General features: G+C 43.1%; 1 protein-coding gene across 8 annotated transcripts in view; it reads left to right on the top strand.

Annotated features, from left to right (window-relative positions):
* The window catches only part of Wt1 (WT1 transcription factor), a 47194-nt gene that overhangs the window by 14233 nt on the left and 16023 nt on the right, over window positions 1–16938 (top strand). For 5 of the 8 annotated variants that reach the window (XM_085834603.1, XM_021149737.2, XM_021149745.3 and 2 more), the window contains exons 4-5: window positions 2075–2152; window positions 3097–3147. In XM_085834603.1, coding sequence (XP_085690729.1) covers window positions 2075–2152; window positions 3097–3147 — 129 coding nt within the window. The remainder of the gene's footprint in view (window positions 1–2074; window positions 2153–3096; window positions 3148–16938) is intronic. The other 3 variants (XM_085834604.1, XM_029474704.2, XM_021149754.3) reach the window with 1 other exon arrangement.

Here is a 16938-nt window from a genome sequence, read left to right as displayed (position 1 = left end):
TGGTGAACAATTTTTTAAAAACCAGTGACAAAAATATAGAGCTACCTGGGGAATACAGGGTCTGTTGTCTGAGATTAATGGCAAGATTAATAATGGATTGCTTGATGAAAAGGCACAGGAGAACAAAAACCAGCGGAGAGATTGTGGAGGAGGCTACTTATTAATGAACTGTCAGCCCAAAGAAAGTTCAAGAAACTCTGCTGCGGTAAATGCAGCAGCCTGGCACTTCTAATAAAAGTTGGGGTCTTTCAGGAATTAATTACATCAGCCTTACAGAAGGAATTTGTGGAATTGTGAAACACAGTGGCACAGACCAGCACGGGCTGCTGCCGCTGCAAAGGGAGAAGCTCCAGGAGGAACTTAATCTTTTTCTCCCCTCCATTGATACGCAGGATATTGTGATAGCTTAATAACCAGTCAGACCCAGGGATGAACGATGGGCCCAGATAGACACTCACTAATGAAGCTACACCTACTTGGAGTTTGAAGTCGGTTTATTTTTCATAGGCAAACATCTCCTCCTGGAAGCCGATTTCCTTCCTCAGCCCATGTCCTGGCCTTAAGGAGTTCTAAATAATTTGCAGAGAGATTATAGGAGTTAGATGGGCTCTTCTGTTATTCATCAAGCAAGGCTGAGAGCGAGCATGCACAGTATTCAATGATTCAGAGCGCTGTGATTTCTGTCACCTCTCCACAAGTTCTCAGTTCCGTTCAGTTGGCCCTGAAAACTGAGTTAAAAACTCCGATTGCCTGTGCCAGATGAAGCAACAGAAAGGAATGTTGGGAGAAGACAGGAGACTATCCAGGATTTGTGATCTGGTATCCTCACACATTAGGATTTGTGATCTGGTATCACACATTAGGTAGCGAATGTTTCTTATCTCTGCTCACTTCTGCCATGAAGGTAGGGTGAAAATTTTCTTCTGTAATATGTTTAGACCGAAGGTTACCAGACAAGCCATTAATCTCCTGGGCCACAGATTTCATAATTAACCCTTTCAGTTCTGCCCTAGATGCCTTCCTAATAGGGCTTGGTCACTGTAGATTTCTGGCCATTGATGTATGTGTTAGTAGTAAGAGACAGACTGGAGAGAGCAGCTCTTGATTGGTTGACATGGAGGTATATTTTCCCCTTTGAAGTGTTAATTTAAATAATGGGCTGTTAATTTTTTTTCCTAAAAACCTCACTTGACTTGCACAAGAATTATAAGAATTATAAAATAGGGACTGGTGAGATGGCTCAGTGGGTAAGAGCACCCGACTGCTCTTCCAAAGGTCCGGAGTTCAAATCCCAGCAACCACATGGTGGCTCACAACCATCTGTAACGAGATCTGGCGCCCTCTTCTGGAGTGTCTGAAGACAACTACAGTGTACTTACATATAATAAAAATAAATAAATAAATAAATAAATAAATAATAATAAAAAAGTCAATAAATAAATTGAAAAATTCTAAAAAAAAGAATTATAAAATAGATGCAGAATAATTTCTCAGCTGTGAGTGAGCAGGGATTAGTGCCCTGTTTCTTTTGGTCATCACATTCGTGGGTATTAGCCCATCACTCCGACCTTTTGGACTCTCATAATCCACATGATACTCATCCTTCTGATTAAACAAATGTAATGGCCCTGTCACGAATAATTAATCTGCCGCCGTCGGTCGGTTTGCTCTCAGCTTCAGACTTTTAACTTTACTGTTGAGTGGTCCAGCCCGTGTAACCTTTCAAAGCCTTACTCCCTCTACCTCTTCCCTCCAAGGTTTACTATCTCATTAGAAACTCCACAGTTCATGATATTGAGGCTTTTTTCTTTAACAACTAAATGGTTCTCATTTCTTCTGCAGTATGTGTGAGTTTGTGTGTGTTATGTGTGTGTGTATGTATGTGTGTGTTAATCTTTCTGTGTGTGTAAGTGAAGAGATCGATGGTATGAAATGAAAATCATTTCAGATTCACATATTCATTATTTTAGAAGGCATGTGCTATAAAGTAAAAACTTCATTTCACTTAAAGAAACAGTACTGTCTTGTGTATTGTGTCTGTGGCCATGTTTCTAACTGTGGGTGTTTTTCACAGTGACAATTTATACCAAATGACCTCCCAGCTTGAATGCATGACCTGGAATCAGATGAACCTAGGAGCTACCTTAAAGGGGTAAGGAACTTATACCTGTTTAAATCATTTTCAGGGTACTTATAGCTTCTGAAGGGGTGGGGGAAGCTAGCTCACAGTGGCACTCGAGACTTTCCTCCCTCTCCCAGTGGGAGAGGCATGTTTAACATGAAATTTTCAAAAATGTAAATGGGATGTTTTTGTCTGGACCAAGGGAACGCAGAATATTGGCAACCCTCAGTGTGGCCTTTCTTTGTTGAATGTTTTAGAATTCTTCAAAGACGTTGTGCCCATGAAACTTCATTGAATGTTTATGTTTTCGCTGGTGCTATCCCAGATGTTAAACCACTGCACTATCTTATCAAGAAATGCTTTGCATGCACAAAGTCTACGATCTGAATTGTATTAGTGCGGCGATGATTTGAACAGTCTGAAGTTAGATGTGACCAATCCTGGTTGCACTGACCAGGAGTCAGTGTTCGATCAAGATATACAAGCACTGTAGGGGAGTGCTGCTGCCAAACACATACAGAGCATCTCTTTGCGCCTAAAAACAGAAAAACAGAAGTGAGGAAGGCAGGTGGGGCTGGTTTTCGGTAGTCAGGGCGCTCACGTATAATTTCTAACAAATCTGAGGAGATGACAGGTGCCCTTCTAGGCCGCTGCACCTTGGCTTCCTAACAGGCTTCTGGAATCTAGGCACCGTCTCCTGTGTGGAAGATGAAACAATGCATCCTAGAGAGTCAAAACACTTCTCAGATTCCCAACCGGTCAGAGGGCGATCTTGGGTTCCAAGCCCAGATCTGATTCCAAAGCTCAGTCTCTGTCCAGCCTTTCTCGGGGTTCCTTTAACCCCAACCAATGGCCTACTTCAGTGCTCTTGACATGGTCATTAGCTTCAAAACTTCCTACTGGATTCTGGGCGCCAGGGGCTTGCCCGGACCGTGCGTCCTCCGTTCTCCATTCCTACTTTTCTTCTCTTCTAGAATGGCTGCTGGGAGCTCCAGCTCAGTGAAATGGACAGAAGGGCAGAGCAAGTGAGTGGACAATGGCTTTGTTGACTGACATGTGGGGCAACGCAGGAGTTAGGCCTGACATGGGGGCTAAGGGCACTCGGTGGGTGTAGGGAAGATCTGTCTACCTGTACTACCTCTGCCTTCTTCTTCTTTACTGTAGACTTATCACGATCCGCATGGAGTTGGTGATATTTTTCTCGTCAACATCCGTGCAAAACAGGTTAAAAAAATTCCACGCAGTAGTACACCCGCTCGTTCCCTTGTTTCACAGATCACTCTGTGGTGTCAGATGTATTATTCATAGCTCAGTCAGGTCTTTGAGCCTGAGTTTACTTGACCTTGCGTTTCTCCATAGATTTACATTTTCCAGGGAGAGCCGACTTTTTACCAAGACCCAGGGCAGATTTTGCAGTCCCCACTCTTTCTTAAGCTTCTTCGCCAGCCCCAGAGCTGCATTCTGCGGCATTGCTGGAGCTGTGTCTCTTGATTTTGTTTTCTTTGCTTACACACCAGGACCAGCCTTCACCTTCCTTTGTCGATTCTATTCTCCTCACTGGATCTCCTTCAGCGGAGTCACTTTTTGTCATCTGAGACCTGTCCCCGTCCTTCAAACTTTCTGCTATTGTATCCAAGTATTCCCCCTTTTCTGTGGTACTGAAAACAAAGCAAACAAAACCTCTATAGTTTTGAAATGCTTCTCTCTCTATTTCCATGAACTTTTCTTAATTTTGGGGATTCTACTTTCTACCACTATACAGAATTTGGTAATTCTCCCAGATGAAATGCCAGAGTGTGATCTTAAAGTAAGCAGTATGTTTTAATTTTAAAATAGTCTTCATGCCAAAATACAAGTTTCATGATTTGTTTGATCCCAAAAATGATGGATAAAGAATGTTGGCATGTATTTGTTTGAGTCTTTCCACAATTGAGACAATTTTGATACCGTTTTCTTTAGTTTGTTTTTATTTTTTTTTATTTTTATTTTATTTTTTGAGATGGGGGTCTCACTTTGTAACCCTGGATAGCCTGGAACTCCCTGTGTAGACCAGGTTAGCTACAGAAATATATCTGCTTTGGCTCCCCAAAATGACACTGTGTCTGGACTAGACTGGGTATCTTAAAGGACTTATCTGTGTAGGATGTATCACTTGGCAGGGGTTGGACGTTGTATCATCAGGATGAAGCTAAGGGTGATTGGGTTATATATATATATACATATATATATGTATATATATATATCAATTTTTATTCATTCATCACTTTCATCTTGGGAAAACAGTTCTAACATAAAAACGGACTTCTTGAATACTGACTTCATTTGGAGTGCTGTGTGAAAAGAATGGATTTTTCCTCTGTGATGAGAACACTGACAATTGGACTCATAATTTTAAGAAAGAAGTCACTATTCACACATAAGTCATAAAAATGTCAGTTTTTAAAATTAAAATAAAATACCATGTACCTCAGATTGAACCCTTGTTTTCTACTCCAGAAGAGAGTACTTTTAAAATATTTATTTATTTATTTATTTATTTATTTATTTATTTATTTATTTATTTATTTGAGATTCATTTTATTGGCCTGGGATGGTAACACATACCTTTAATCCCAGCACTCAGGTGGCAGAGGCAGGTGGATCTCTGTGAGTTTGAGGCCAGTGTGGTCTACAAAATAAATCCAGGACAGCCAGGACTATGAAGAGAGACCCTGTCTCACCCATCCCTCCTATCCCAAAGAAAATATTTTATTTTATTTTATGGCTGCTTTGCCTGCATATGTGTCTATGCACCATATACTTGTAGTGCCCACAGAGGCCAAAAGACGGACAGCATTCGATTTCCTGGAACTGGTGTCACAGAGGGTTGTGAGTTACCAAGTGGGAATTGAATCCATGCCCCCTGGAAAGCGCCATCTCTACAGTTCTCCATTACCTAGTTTTGAGTTTCCTCATGTCCCTTGCGGTCACATTGCTTTGATCACCTTGAAGGGGAGAGTCCTGTATTTCAGATTCAGTTAGTGGGCGTGCGAGCGTGCGTGTTGCATGACATGAGTGCACAGGAAGCCAAGGCAGGACATTGGACACCTTCTCTCACATTCCACACTATTGCCTTGTGATAGGCTCTCTCACTGACTGGGAAAGCTCACCCCTTTTGATCAGACTGGCTTGCCAGCAAGCTCCCAAGCACTGCCTGCCTCTGGCCCTCAATGCTGGGGTTACAGGAACATGATGTCATGCATGGGTTTTTGTGTTGACTACTGGGGATTTGAACTCAAGTCCTCGTGTTTGCAAGAGCAAGCACTTTTACCATCTCCTGAAGCAAGAATTTTTTTCTTTTTTCTTTTTTTCAAAGTGGGTTCTTAGGATAAGACACTTCTGAGGAGTCTTTGCTGAGCATAAAGACTCCATTTTGAACACTTCTATTTCCCACCAGACCAACATCTTGTTCTGTCTACTTTGTATTTGTTTGAAAACATGTTCTTTGTGTATTCTTAACGGCTGCTGACTTCCTAAGGCTGCTGACAAACCTCAGCTACCCTGTTGGCCTCTGTTTTGTCTCTTCTGAAGAAAATAGCCCACAAAATGGAGAAACACATCAACCTTGACTGTGGTCCAAGTCATTAGAACAAGGAGGAAGTTACTCTCTGGGGACTGGGTAGGGGGAGTGGGAAATCCAACACAATAGAAACTCAAAAGGAGTGCTGAGCAAAATCAATGTCCCTTTGCTGGTCCAAGAAGTTCACAGACTGTTGGGAACACACGGTATTTGACCCGTGGATGCTGGAAAGGAAAACCCAGAAGACTCTCAAGGAGTGATGTATGGGGAAACAACACTGTTTGTTTTGGTGGGGCCAAAGCTGTCAAAGCTGGAGAAAATCCCCACTAGACATGGTCTCATCTCTGAGAACCTCTGCCAAAAGAGATAGCTGAGGCTCTGGCTGGGAGCTCCGGCACAGCCCCGCACCTTCCCTCTGCGCCTGCGCACACAGTACCTGTCCCAGAGATTTACTTCTTGAAAACAGACAACCAGCTCTTAAGTAGCTCCTGGCACTTCAGATGCCAAAGCAAAGGTTGGGAGACATGATTTCAGGAATACGAGCAGCTCCATGAATAGAACATTCCTGAGCTTGCTCTTTTACCCCGTGCCCCAAGCTGTTCGTTTCCCTCTTCCAAATGGCTCAAGTTATGCTCCTGAAAGCAATCCCTTCCCTTTGGGCTTGCTGGAATGGAACGCCTATCTCATACATGCTAAATAGATTCTCTGCCACACTTCTTTGCTTTTGCCTTGCCTTGGACCTGGCAAAGTCTGATAGATCTTCTATTTGTAGAATGGACTCCTGCGTTTGCTGGAGACAGAGACTTCAGTGTAGTGGCCTTGTCCCTCTAGCTACGGGAGGACAGGAAGACTTGTGCTGCTTTCGTGGTTTTACACTCTCCCCTCCCTTTTCCTTTGAGCATGTATCAAGTTAGTGCATTTATTATATTTTTTTAATATTTTTAAGTAGTTGTGAAAATCAGAGCATTCAAAAAATGCAGTGATGTGGGAAGGCAACCATCCCCACCCCACCCCCACGAGTGGCCCAGCGGAGTCTTATTAACATTGTGCTGCACACTCCTTTACACGTCCTATGCATACACTTACCCCAGTGCCATTTTTCTCTGAAGAAATGATTGACTCCACCTATTGAGTCCGGTACACACATATTGACAGGCCATCATCAAATTAGAGTTTCAGACTTCATGAGAGTGTTCATTATTGGAATACAGTCCCTTAAAATTATCTTAAACTTATTTCTAATTTAAAAATAATTTTTGAGCAATATAAGTTTTTTTTTGTTTTTGTTTTTGTTTTTTGTTTTTGCCTCAAAAGTATGTTTATAACTGTTCGGTTTTAAGGTCAGAATTATATTTTGACTCATAAATGCAAGAGGGAAATAACAGGTTAGTTGAGATCAGACAGGAAAGATGGTAAAAGGAAACTGGTTACCAAGGGGCCAACTAGAAAATGAGGATGATGGTGGCTTCCACACTTGGAGATGAAGTGAGGTTAGCAAGGGCTCTGGTGGGTGTGGTGGGAGAATGAACTATGTGTTCTCAGAAGAGAGGGTACAGCACACAAAGGAAGGATCTTATGATTCAAGGAGTATTTCAGACCTGGCTCCTCCTGCCCTTCTGAGACCACCCCCTGCCACTATTATTCTTCCCTTTGTCATCTGTCCAAGGTGAGATAATAATCTCCAGCTAGGAAAATGAAATGCCGACTTAGAACCTACACTATTGAAGACTCATCCAAACGTTTCTCAGAAACGAGGGGCTACTGCATATTTTAGTAGGTGTTTCTCTACTGAAAACAAACACGTTCGTTTGTCTTAGCTTTCTTCCCACTTCCTCACTTTTGAAACAAGGCACAGATGGAATGCCCCATAAAGCAAAGATGCACACTTTATCTGAGACTAAATCAGTCCCCCCCACCTTGATTAGAAAATAACACAAATTTCTTAATAAAAGTAATTCAGGCAGTGCTAGAACATCACATGGAGTACTACTCAGCTATTAAAAAGAATGAATTTATGAAATTCCTAGCCAAATGGATGGACCTGGAGGGCATCATCTTGAGTGAAGTAACACAATCACAAAAGAACTCACACAATATGTATTCACTGATAAGTGGATATTAGCCCAAAACTTAGGATACCCAAGATTTAAGATACAATTTGCTAAACGCATGAAACTCAAGAAGAATGAAGACCAAAGTGTGGACACTGTGCACCTTCTCAGAATTGGGAACAAAACACCCAGGGAAGGAGTTACAGAGACAAAGTTCGTAGCGGTGATGAAAGGATGGACCATTTAGAGACTGCCGTATCCAGGGATCCATCCCATAATCAACTTCTAAACGCTGACACCATTGCATACACTAGCAAGATTTTGCTGAAAGGACCCAAATATAGCTGTCTCTTGTGAGACGATGCTGGGGCCTAGCAAACACAGGAGTGGATGTTCACAGTCAGCTATTGGATGTATCACAGGGCTCCCAATGGAGAAGCTAGAGTAAGTACCCAAGGAGCTAAAGGGATCTGCAACCCTATTGTTGGAACAACATGATGTACTAACTAGAACCCCGGAGCTCTTGTCTCTAGCTGCATATGTATCGAAAGATGGCCTAGTCAGCCATCAATGGAAAGAGAGGCCCATTGGACTTGCAAACTTTATATGCCCCAATATAGGGGAATGCCAGGGCCAAAAGAATGGGAATGGGTGGATAGGGAAGTGGGGGGGCGCTATGGGGGACTTTTGGGATAGCATTGGAAACGTAATTGAGGAAAATATGTAATAAAAATATTAAAAAAAAAAAAAGAAAATAACACAAATTTCTTAATAAAAGTAATTCAGGCAGTGCTAGAACATCACATGGAAATCACCTGTCATCTCATGGCATAGATAATTTTTAAAAAGCAACATTTGTTGTGCGTGTATCTGCAGAAAGAAAATTCTGGAGACACATTTCTATTCACAGCAGTTATTCATGGATGGTTTAGAGAGAGTGGAGGCAAGGAGACTGATAGCAGGGTTTAAGAGATAATGAGGAGCTAGGGTGTAGTTCAAGGGTGGTGTGCTTGCCTAGTATGCCCAAGGGCTAATGGGAGGAGATGAGTGGAGATAGCCCATACAGACTTCTTCAGGCAGGGCTACAGAACAGGGGTGTACGTCCAAAGACAGGGGCTCTGGCTGACGGGGAAGCCGGTCAGGAGAGGGCGGTTTTCTTTTCTCTCTTTCTTTTTTCTTTTTTCCTTTTTGGACCTTTAGGTAACAGGAAGCATAGCATATTTGTTTGATGATGGGAATGACCAAAAAAGACCAAACGGATGTTGAGAGGGGATGATGGAGCAATGTAGGTTAGGCAGGGAGAGGCCCCTTAGGCTCTGCTCACAGGTTATCTAGTAATGGTATTGCTTTGCCGGTACTCTTTGTTTATACGAGGTCTCTTTCTTGTCACATGCACTGTAGATATTTTCTCTTTTTGTAGTTTAACTCTCATCAATGGCTAGCTTCTTTCCATTAAAAGACTTTTATTAGTCAGGTATTGGTGGTGTTTGCCTTTAATCCCAGCACTAGGAAGGCAGAGGCAGGTGGATCTCTGGATTCAAAGCCAGCCTGGTCTATAGAGTAAGTTTCAGGACAGCCAGGCTACACAGAGAAACTTTGTCTTGGGGATGGGGTGGGGGAAGCTTTTTATAATATCTTTAAGAGTATGATTCACTTGAATTATTACGTAGGGTTTCCTTTGTTTCTTTGCCTTGAGGGTTTTTTTTTTTTTTTTTTTTTTTGGTAAGCTTGTTTTTCTGTTCTGGAGATGGACTCCAGGCCTTCCTGCTTGACAGTGCTATTCAAGGTCATTCTGCCTGCATGTATGCCTGCATCCCAGAAGGGGGCACCAGCTCTCATTTTCGATGGTTATGAGCCACAATGTGGTTGCTGGGAATTGAACTCAGAACCTACTGGAAGAGCAGCCAGTGCTCTTAACCTGTGATCCATCTTTCCAGCCCATCAAGGTCATTTTGAAGGGTGGTTTGGAAGAGATTTTTAAAAAAATTTTTTTTCTAAAGATTTATTTATTTTTTATATGTAAGTACACTGTAGCTGTCTTCAGACACACCAGAAGAGCGCATTCTATCTTATTACAGATGGTTGTGAGCCACCATGTGGTTGCTGGGATTTGAATTCAGGACCTCTGGAAGAGCAGCCAGTGCTCTTAACGGCTGAGCCATCTCTCCAGCCCGATTTTTTTTTTAAGTTTCCTCTCCCATGTGCCTCTATTGCAACTGGAAATTCAGGAGTCTCCAGAACCCCGAGCTGATCCAGAACCTGAGCTTTGAGAACCATTGGTTCTTTCCTAGAAGCTTTTGTGTGGTTGGAATAGCTTTCTCAGATGCAAGAGTGCATGGCTTCACCTATCATTTAGGTTTAGGGCACTGCTCTTCTGGTAGAGCCAGTAGACACGTCTGGCTATAGAGCCAAACCATCAAGACTATAGAAGAATCCAGCAAGTAGGATGAACTAGGGATTCTGGTAAACTAGCACCCCACTGCCAGGGATGTATGAGGAGAGTCCAGAGTTTTCCTGTGTGGTCTGATGAGGTGGTCCCTGAGACTATGAGTTCCTGAGTCTGTGTGTTCATGCAGAAAGGAGAGTTCCTAAAAGTTCTCAAGCTGTCCTGCTAAGCATCCAGGGCCGGTGGACACTGGGTCAGAGAGCATCTGCTCTGAGTGGAAACATGGTGAGGTCAGCCGGGAGGAGCTGGCGGAGCATTGCATGTGGTGAGGGTTTTGATGGCTCTTAAGGCTGATTGATACAGTGGGAGGGCTGGCTACGAACCACTGAGTCCCTTATTAAAGGTTCCGAAGGGGAATATAGTCAAGGTTTAGTGAGAACCATGTGGATGGAACAAACAGGGTCCACACTCCAGTTACCTTTCTATTGACTACTAAATAATGCCCTTTGCATAGGTAGAATCCAAAGGAGAATTCAGTAGATTTTATTGTATTCTTTAAATGCTGATTTTTATTATTCTTTAATTATGTGTACATGTGCATATTAGCGCAGGTGCCTGCAGAGTCTAGAAGGTGTTGAGTTCCTCACAGCTGGAGTTATAGGCAGTCATTAACTGATTGACATGGACCAGGTAACAGGGAACTTGTTATCTTAACCACTGAACCATTTCTCCATCCCCAAGTTCGATAGACTTTAAAAGGCTTGTGAGGATTCATGGATTTGGGCAGCCATTAGAATACTGTCTTTCAACTGTCTGTATTAGCTGCCTTCTCAGGCAGGTGGGCTCTCCCCACTGTGGCAAAACCAGTTTTGGATTCTGGCTCCTATAGCTTCCTAAGGAGGACAGCTTTCTATCGGTTCCTTAACAAAACGACTCAGGAAAGGGATTGGTCTTGTGACTGGGCATGCAGTGGCCTGGTTGGTGAGATCTCAGCCGGCCGTGTATTCTCTCTCAGAGAATGTGGTTAGAAGTGGAGGTTCCAGGAAGGGAACAGAAGACTGTTATCCAAGGCTAGGGTGGGGCAGGGGAGGGATATCTGTGGGCAGCAAACCAAGAGGTATTCAATGAAGAAGTTTTAGAGGCCGGAGTTGTGGGTGGTGGAGTGAGTGTGCTTGGTCTCCAGATGTGGAGCTGGACGCCATGGGATGTGTAAGCCAGGATGGAGTAGGAGTGGGGGATGGGTGGCAGAGTATGCTTTCTCAGTCTCATAGGGAGAGGACTATTATAAAGTTATTATTAAATTAAGTATATTAGGCTGGAGAGTTGGCTCAGGAGTTAAGAGCACTGCTTGCTGTTGCAGAGGATCCAGTTCAGGTTATAGCACCCACATAGTGACTCACAATTGTCAGTAACTCCAGTTCCAGGGGATTCAACACCCTATTTGGCCTCCTAGCCATACCAGACACCAGGCACACATGCAGCCAAAACACTTATACACAGTAAATAAACAAAACTGCTCAAAGCTGGCAATGGTGGCGCACGTGTTTAATCCCAGCAGTTGGGAGGCAGAGGCGGGTATATCTCTGAGTTTGATGCCAGCCTGGTCTATAGAACAAGTTCCAGGACAGCCAGGGCTGCACAGAAAAAAAATCTTTCTCAAAAAAAAATATAATGTATTTAAGCCTACACGAAGAGTCACAGGCAGCTGAGGAAAGCCAAGAGCGGGGGAAATTGTCTTCTCCAGAGAGGAGCACACCGACTGGTTCTGCAATCCCCAATGGCTAGCACTGAAAACCTACATACAAGTTGTATAATACAGACTGAAAAGAGAGTGTAACTCATTTAGTAATATATATGAATATAATTAGACATATGTATATGTAACAACAATTAATGAAAAAAGAGGCCATTAACTTGAAAGAGAGCGAGGAGGAGTCTATAGGGGATGGGGTTGGAGGGAAGAAAGGGAAGAGGGAAATAATTATAGTTATAATTATATTATAACTAGGAAAATATTAAATGGGAGGCTAGAGATAGCTCAATAGTTGAGGGCACTCGCTGCTCTCTCAGAGACTGTGGGTTTGGGTCTCAGCATCCACATGGTGGACTGAAACTATTCATACCTCCAGCTCCATGGGATCTGATTCCTTCTTCAGAACCAGGTACACATGTAGTCCGTGTTCACATGTGACAGCTCAGTAGGTAAAGGTGCTTGCTGCCAAGACCAAGGCCCCAACTTCAGTCCCCAGGACTCGATGGTGGAGAGAGAAAACCAGTGTCCACAAGGTTTCCTCTGACCTCCATACATGGGGCCTTGCCACTTTCATGTGTATGCATACACATAAACAAACAAACAAACAAACAAATTAATTAATACACGCACACACACATGCAATCTGCTGAGATCACTTTGTGTTGCTCACATGTTCACATGTATTTACAGCTGAAGCATCTGTCAGGGGCTTATTTCTGGAGAAGACTCATTCTCCCCTTCTCAGCAACCACTAAGAACTCGTAGCTCTTCATCTCAGGGTGAGACCATGTGACATGTCTCCCATCCACATTGGTGTGTCAGTGGGTGTCATTTTGGGGCCCTGTCTATGAGATCATATTGTTGAGACTTTTATTGTGAAGCTTCCCTGTCACAATAAAAGACAGTGCCTTGCAGCAGACGTCTTGGTCCACTGGCTCTTACAGTCTTTCTCCCCCTTCTCTGGAGAGGCTCCTCGAGCTTTTGGCATAGGGATTGTGTTGTAGATGTATCAGTCGGGGTTGGGTTATACTACCGGTGTGTCGAGCACATTAAACATCGGCGGTGTGTTACAGTCACCAGAAAAACTGAATTGAATTTCACAAAGAGGTGAGTGTGGTTATATAATTTTGCTCTTAACACCTATGTATAACTGTGCTCTCAGGTGACCACAGTCAGACAGAATGAAGTAATACATTGATCCGTATACTTCTATGACAGGTTGTCAATAGCTATGAATGTGGACAATCAGGGAGTCCTTCATTTCCCCACTCAGATCTTGTCTGCATTTGTAAAAGTGTGTTTGACATTCCTATGGTTACAGGAAGCTGGATTTTAATTCGGTGATGCTCTATTCTTAAGCATCCTGTGGCAACAACCAGGACTACCAGGGCTGATTCCCGGGCCTTTTGGCCTGAGGTGCTCTGGGGCTGATCAGTTTGAGCTGGCTGCGGTTTACCCTGCTTTGGGTGAGCATTCTTTAGGAGGCCTGTGCTGTTTGACTCTGTTGAGTGATCTCTCTTGAAGCCGTTGTCTCTGTTGCTATGGGAGATAGCAGGCCAGGTGCTTGGTAGCTGTCTGGCAGGCTGCTGCCTCTGTCAGACTTGCAACCTCAGACCTTGAAGCCCTGCACTTCTACAGTCAGATAATTACATCTTGAGGCTTGGCTAGCTGTGGGCTTCTTTATCTTCAAGCAAGAAGATTTTGGTAAGTGAGGCAGAGCTTAGTCTCAGATAACCTTCGAGGAAGCTCAGTTTCTTAATGTGGCTCCTTTATTCTTTTCCCCTCTAGATTACACCGTTAGACAAGGGGGTGACGGGCCTCAGGGCTTGCAGTGAAGTTTATTGTCAACACCAATAGAAGACAGGCACTTAATTGCATGTCTCCTGTTAAGCCCTGCTCGTTGAGGATGGAGGGTGCAGAGAGCATTCTGGGTAAATTCCATGGTCTGATGCATAAGAGTTAGAGGTTGTCTGCATGTCTCCCGGATGAGCTCTGTAGAGGTGAGAAGGCAAAGGTGATGATGGTGTGTGAGTGTAGAGTCTTGCACACCTGGTCAATAACTAGAGGTGGGGGGAGAAAAATCACAGGCCAAGATTCTTGCTTTTATACTTGTATTAAATGCTAATTGCCTTCAAAAAGCTCATTTTCTCCTTTTTCTTTCTTTCTTTCTTTCTTTCTTTCTTTCTTTCTTTCTTTCTTTCTTTCTTCCTTCCTTCCTTCCTTCCTTCCTTCCTTTCTTTCTTTCTTTCTTTCTTTCTTCTTTTTTTTTAAACTTCTGTTGATAAGGGATTTCAGGGAAGCTCTGGTTTTCTTCATCTGGAAAACCTCAATTCCTTTTTATTAATCTTCTTGTGCCTGTGGAATATCAGAATTAATCATTGCTTAAGAAGCTTCTCGTTGAATGTTTTGTGTCTTTCCTGAGCCAGACCACAGTGTACACATTTTTAGAAAGAAGGGGGTTTATAGTTTGTGTTCTATGAAGGACACTTTCCTCTTTCTGTAAGCTTTCTAAGGATGTGCACTGATGCATTTTTTTTAAAAAGCTGTGTAGGAAAAGCAGGTTGTCTCAGGACACATTTTTATGCCTGTGAAAGCTGCCATACAGTTTACACTGCTGCGGGGGATGGAGACAGGAGGTGTGTGCTGGGCTGGCAACCTGACCATTTCTGTATGGTTCTATGGAAAGAAAAGAGGTTTTGATGAGAATTGTACAGTTTGGACTGATCAGTCATCTGTAAGTGGGCATTTCTATCAATTAGCATTGCTCTCTCTCTCTTTCTCTGCGTGTGTGTGTGTGTGTGTGTGTGTGTGTGTGTGTGTGTGGTGTGTATGTATCCAATGTCTTTGCATCCTCAATCACTACCCACTTACCTTTTGAGAGCTGCTCTCTCACTGAACCTGGAACTCCCTGATTAAGCTAGGCTGGTTGGCCAGAGAGTCCCAGGGATGCTCCTGTCTCTGCTTTCTTAAGGACTGGGATTACAGGTACACTTTTGCCGTGCTGGATTTACATTTTTTACTTTATTTTTTACATCGGTGTTGGGGATCTAAACTCAGTTCTTCATGCTTCTGGAGCAAACAATTTTCTGTCTAATCCATCTCTCTTCCCCCAGTATAGGGCTTATTTTTATACCCAGCTAAATACAGTCTCACAGTAGAAGCCACAGTGTGCTGTACTCAACTTATACCCATTCCCTTTTCCTCTCTTTGTCTACTCCTGGCTATACTGGTAAAAACCAAAATGTCTAACTTGAGTCAGACCCTGGAGGAAAGAGCTGGAGGTCATTCAAGTGTCATGATGATAGAAGATGAAATTGTACCACAAAAATTGTCCTGCTTATTGTAAAGGGAGAAAAAAAATGTACTGGTCTGGACTCAGACCTCAGCTTTGCCATTGGCCCCTTCTCTGACATTGGACATATAACTCAACTTCTCCTTAAAACCCAAAATACTTTGCAATGAAATGACATTGGTAACTATGGAAGCAACAGTGAACATTTATTTAATGTCCATCCTGTTCCAAGTGTTGCACAATGCTTCCCTGACCTAGTTTGGGCTTCTAGCAGGCATATAGTGCTGATGTTGTTATTTTCACTTTACGTGGAACAGGAGCCACAGAGAAGAAGCATTGGACTAAGGTGATGGGTGTATCTTTAATGGTTTCTAGATCTAGGTTGTATTTAAGATCAAAAATACAAGTTTTATCGATCTCTATTACCAGAATCATAACTAAAACATGAAGTAAATAATTTTTATGGGTGTCGGTCACTGAGTTAGAATCACAGACCTCCTGAATATTGTTGGGATATGGTTACTTGATGATATTTAACTTTTGCTCCCTGCATAGTTCACCTCTTTAATCTTCAAGCAGGAGTTTAAAATAGGTTGTTAGCTTCATCCTGCAAATGATGAGTCTTGGATACAGAAACAATGAGATGACTCACTAGCCACGTGGAGAAAAATTAGTGGTTAATGTAGGCCTGGGACTCAGACTTTTGGATTCAAGAACAGTGTGTTCTCAGAGTAATCTGGAGATGTAGAATCCAGATGAATTTAGCTTTTCAACTGCATCTACAAGAACAGGAACACACTGATTCCCTTGTATGATAGGCTGAATACCTAGCGATACCCAGATCTTAATTTCGGAAGCCGTGCATGTAGATGTACACGGTAACAGGCAAAAATGATTCAGCTAGGGTCTTGAGGTGGTGATAGTGGGATGGTCCAGGATTATCTGGAGTTGGGAGAGGGGAAAGCACAGTGTCCTTAGAAGAGGGAGGCTGTGGGAAACTAGACTAGAGGAAAGTAACAGGAGTCAGAAAGCAGGTAGAGTGTGAAAAAAGGGAGGGATCAGGACGTGTGGACAAGTACCAGAACTGAAAAAGACAAGGGGAGAAACTTCCCTTGGAGTCAATGGAAGAGAGGTGTCCACCCAGTCCCGTGGGCTTAGGTTGATTTTGAACCTCCTTTCTTCCAGACAGGGTTTCACTCTCTGTCCCAGGCTGGCTTTGTACTCACCACGTAGCCCAGGTTGGCCTGGAAGTTGCAGCAACCCTCCTGCTTTACCCCCTCAAATGATGGAGTTCTGTGGCCTGGAGCTGTGAGAGGATAAACTTGCTTTGATTTAAACCACCCCAACTTGTGCTTCTTTATTATATACAGAAGTCCTGAGAAACTAATGTTCTTGAACTAGTGGTATGGCAGGTATGGCTTTCTGTCTGTAATGTCAATGTTTAACCCCATTGTTTAATGGGCTAGTGAAGCTCAGAAGCTAAAATCTGACACCAACAGCTGAAAACTTGATTCTACTCTAACAGCAATGGTCATTCTTGCTGTGTACATATAGTATCCCTGGGGGCTGGAGAGATAGCTTGGTAGGTAAGAGCACTTGTTGTTCTTTCAGAGGATTTGGGTTTGGTTCTCAACACCTACACATTACTCACAGACATTTGCAACTGCAGTTCCAGGGGACCTGTCCCCTGTTCTTACCTCCATGGGCACCAGGCATGCATATGGTGCATATATATTCATTCAGCCAAACACTTATACACATAGACAAAAGTATAA

This window comes from Mus caroli, unplaced genomic scaffold (assembly GCF_978045245.1).
Source record: "Mus caroli unplaced genomic scaffold, Mus_caroli_1 scaffold_2, whole genome shotgun sequence".
NCBI lineage: Eukaryota > Metazoa > Chordata > Mammalia > Rodentia > Muridae > Mus > Mus caroli.
This window is presented reverse-complemented; position numbering and strand designations above follow the sequence as displayed.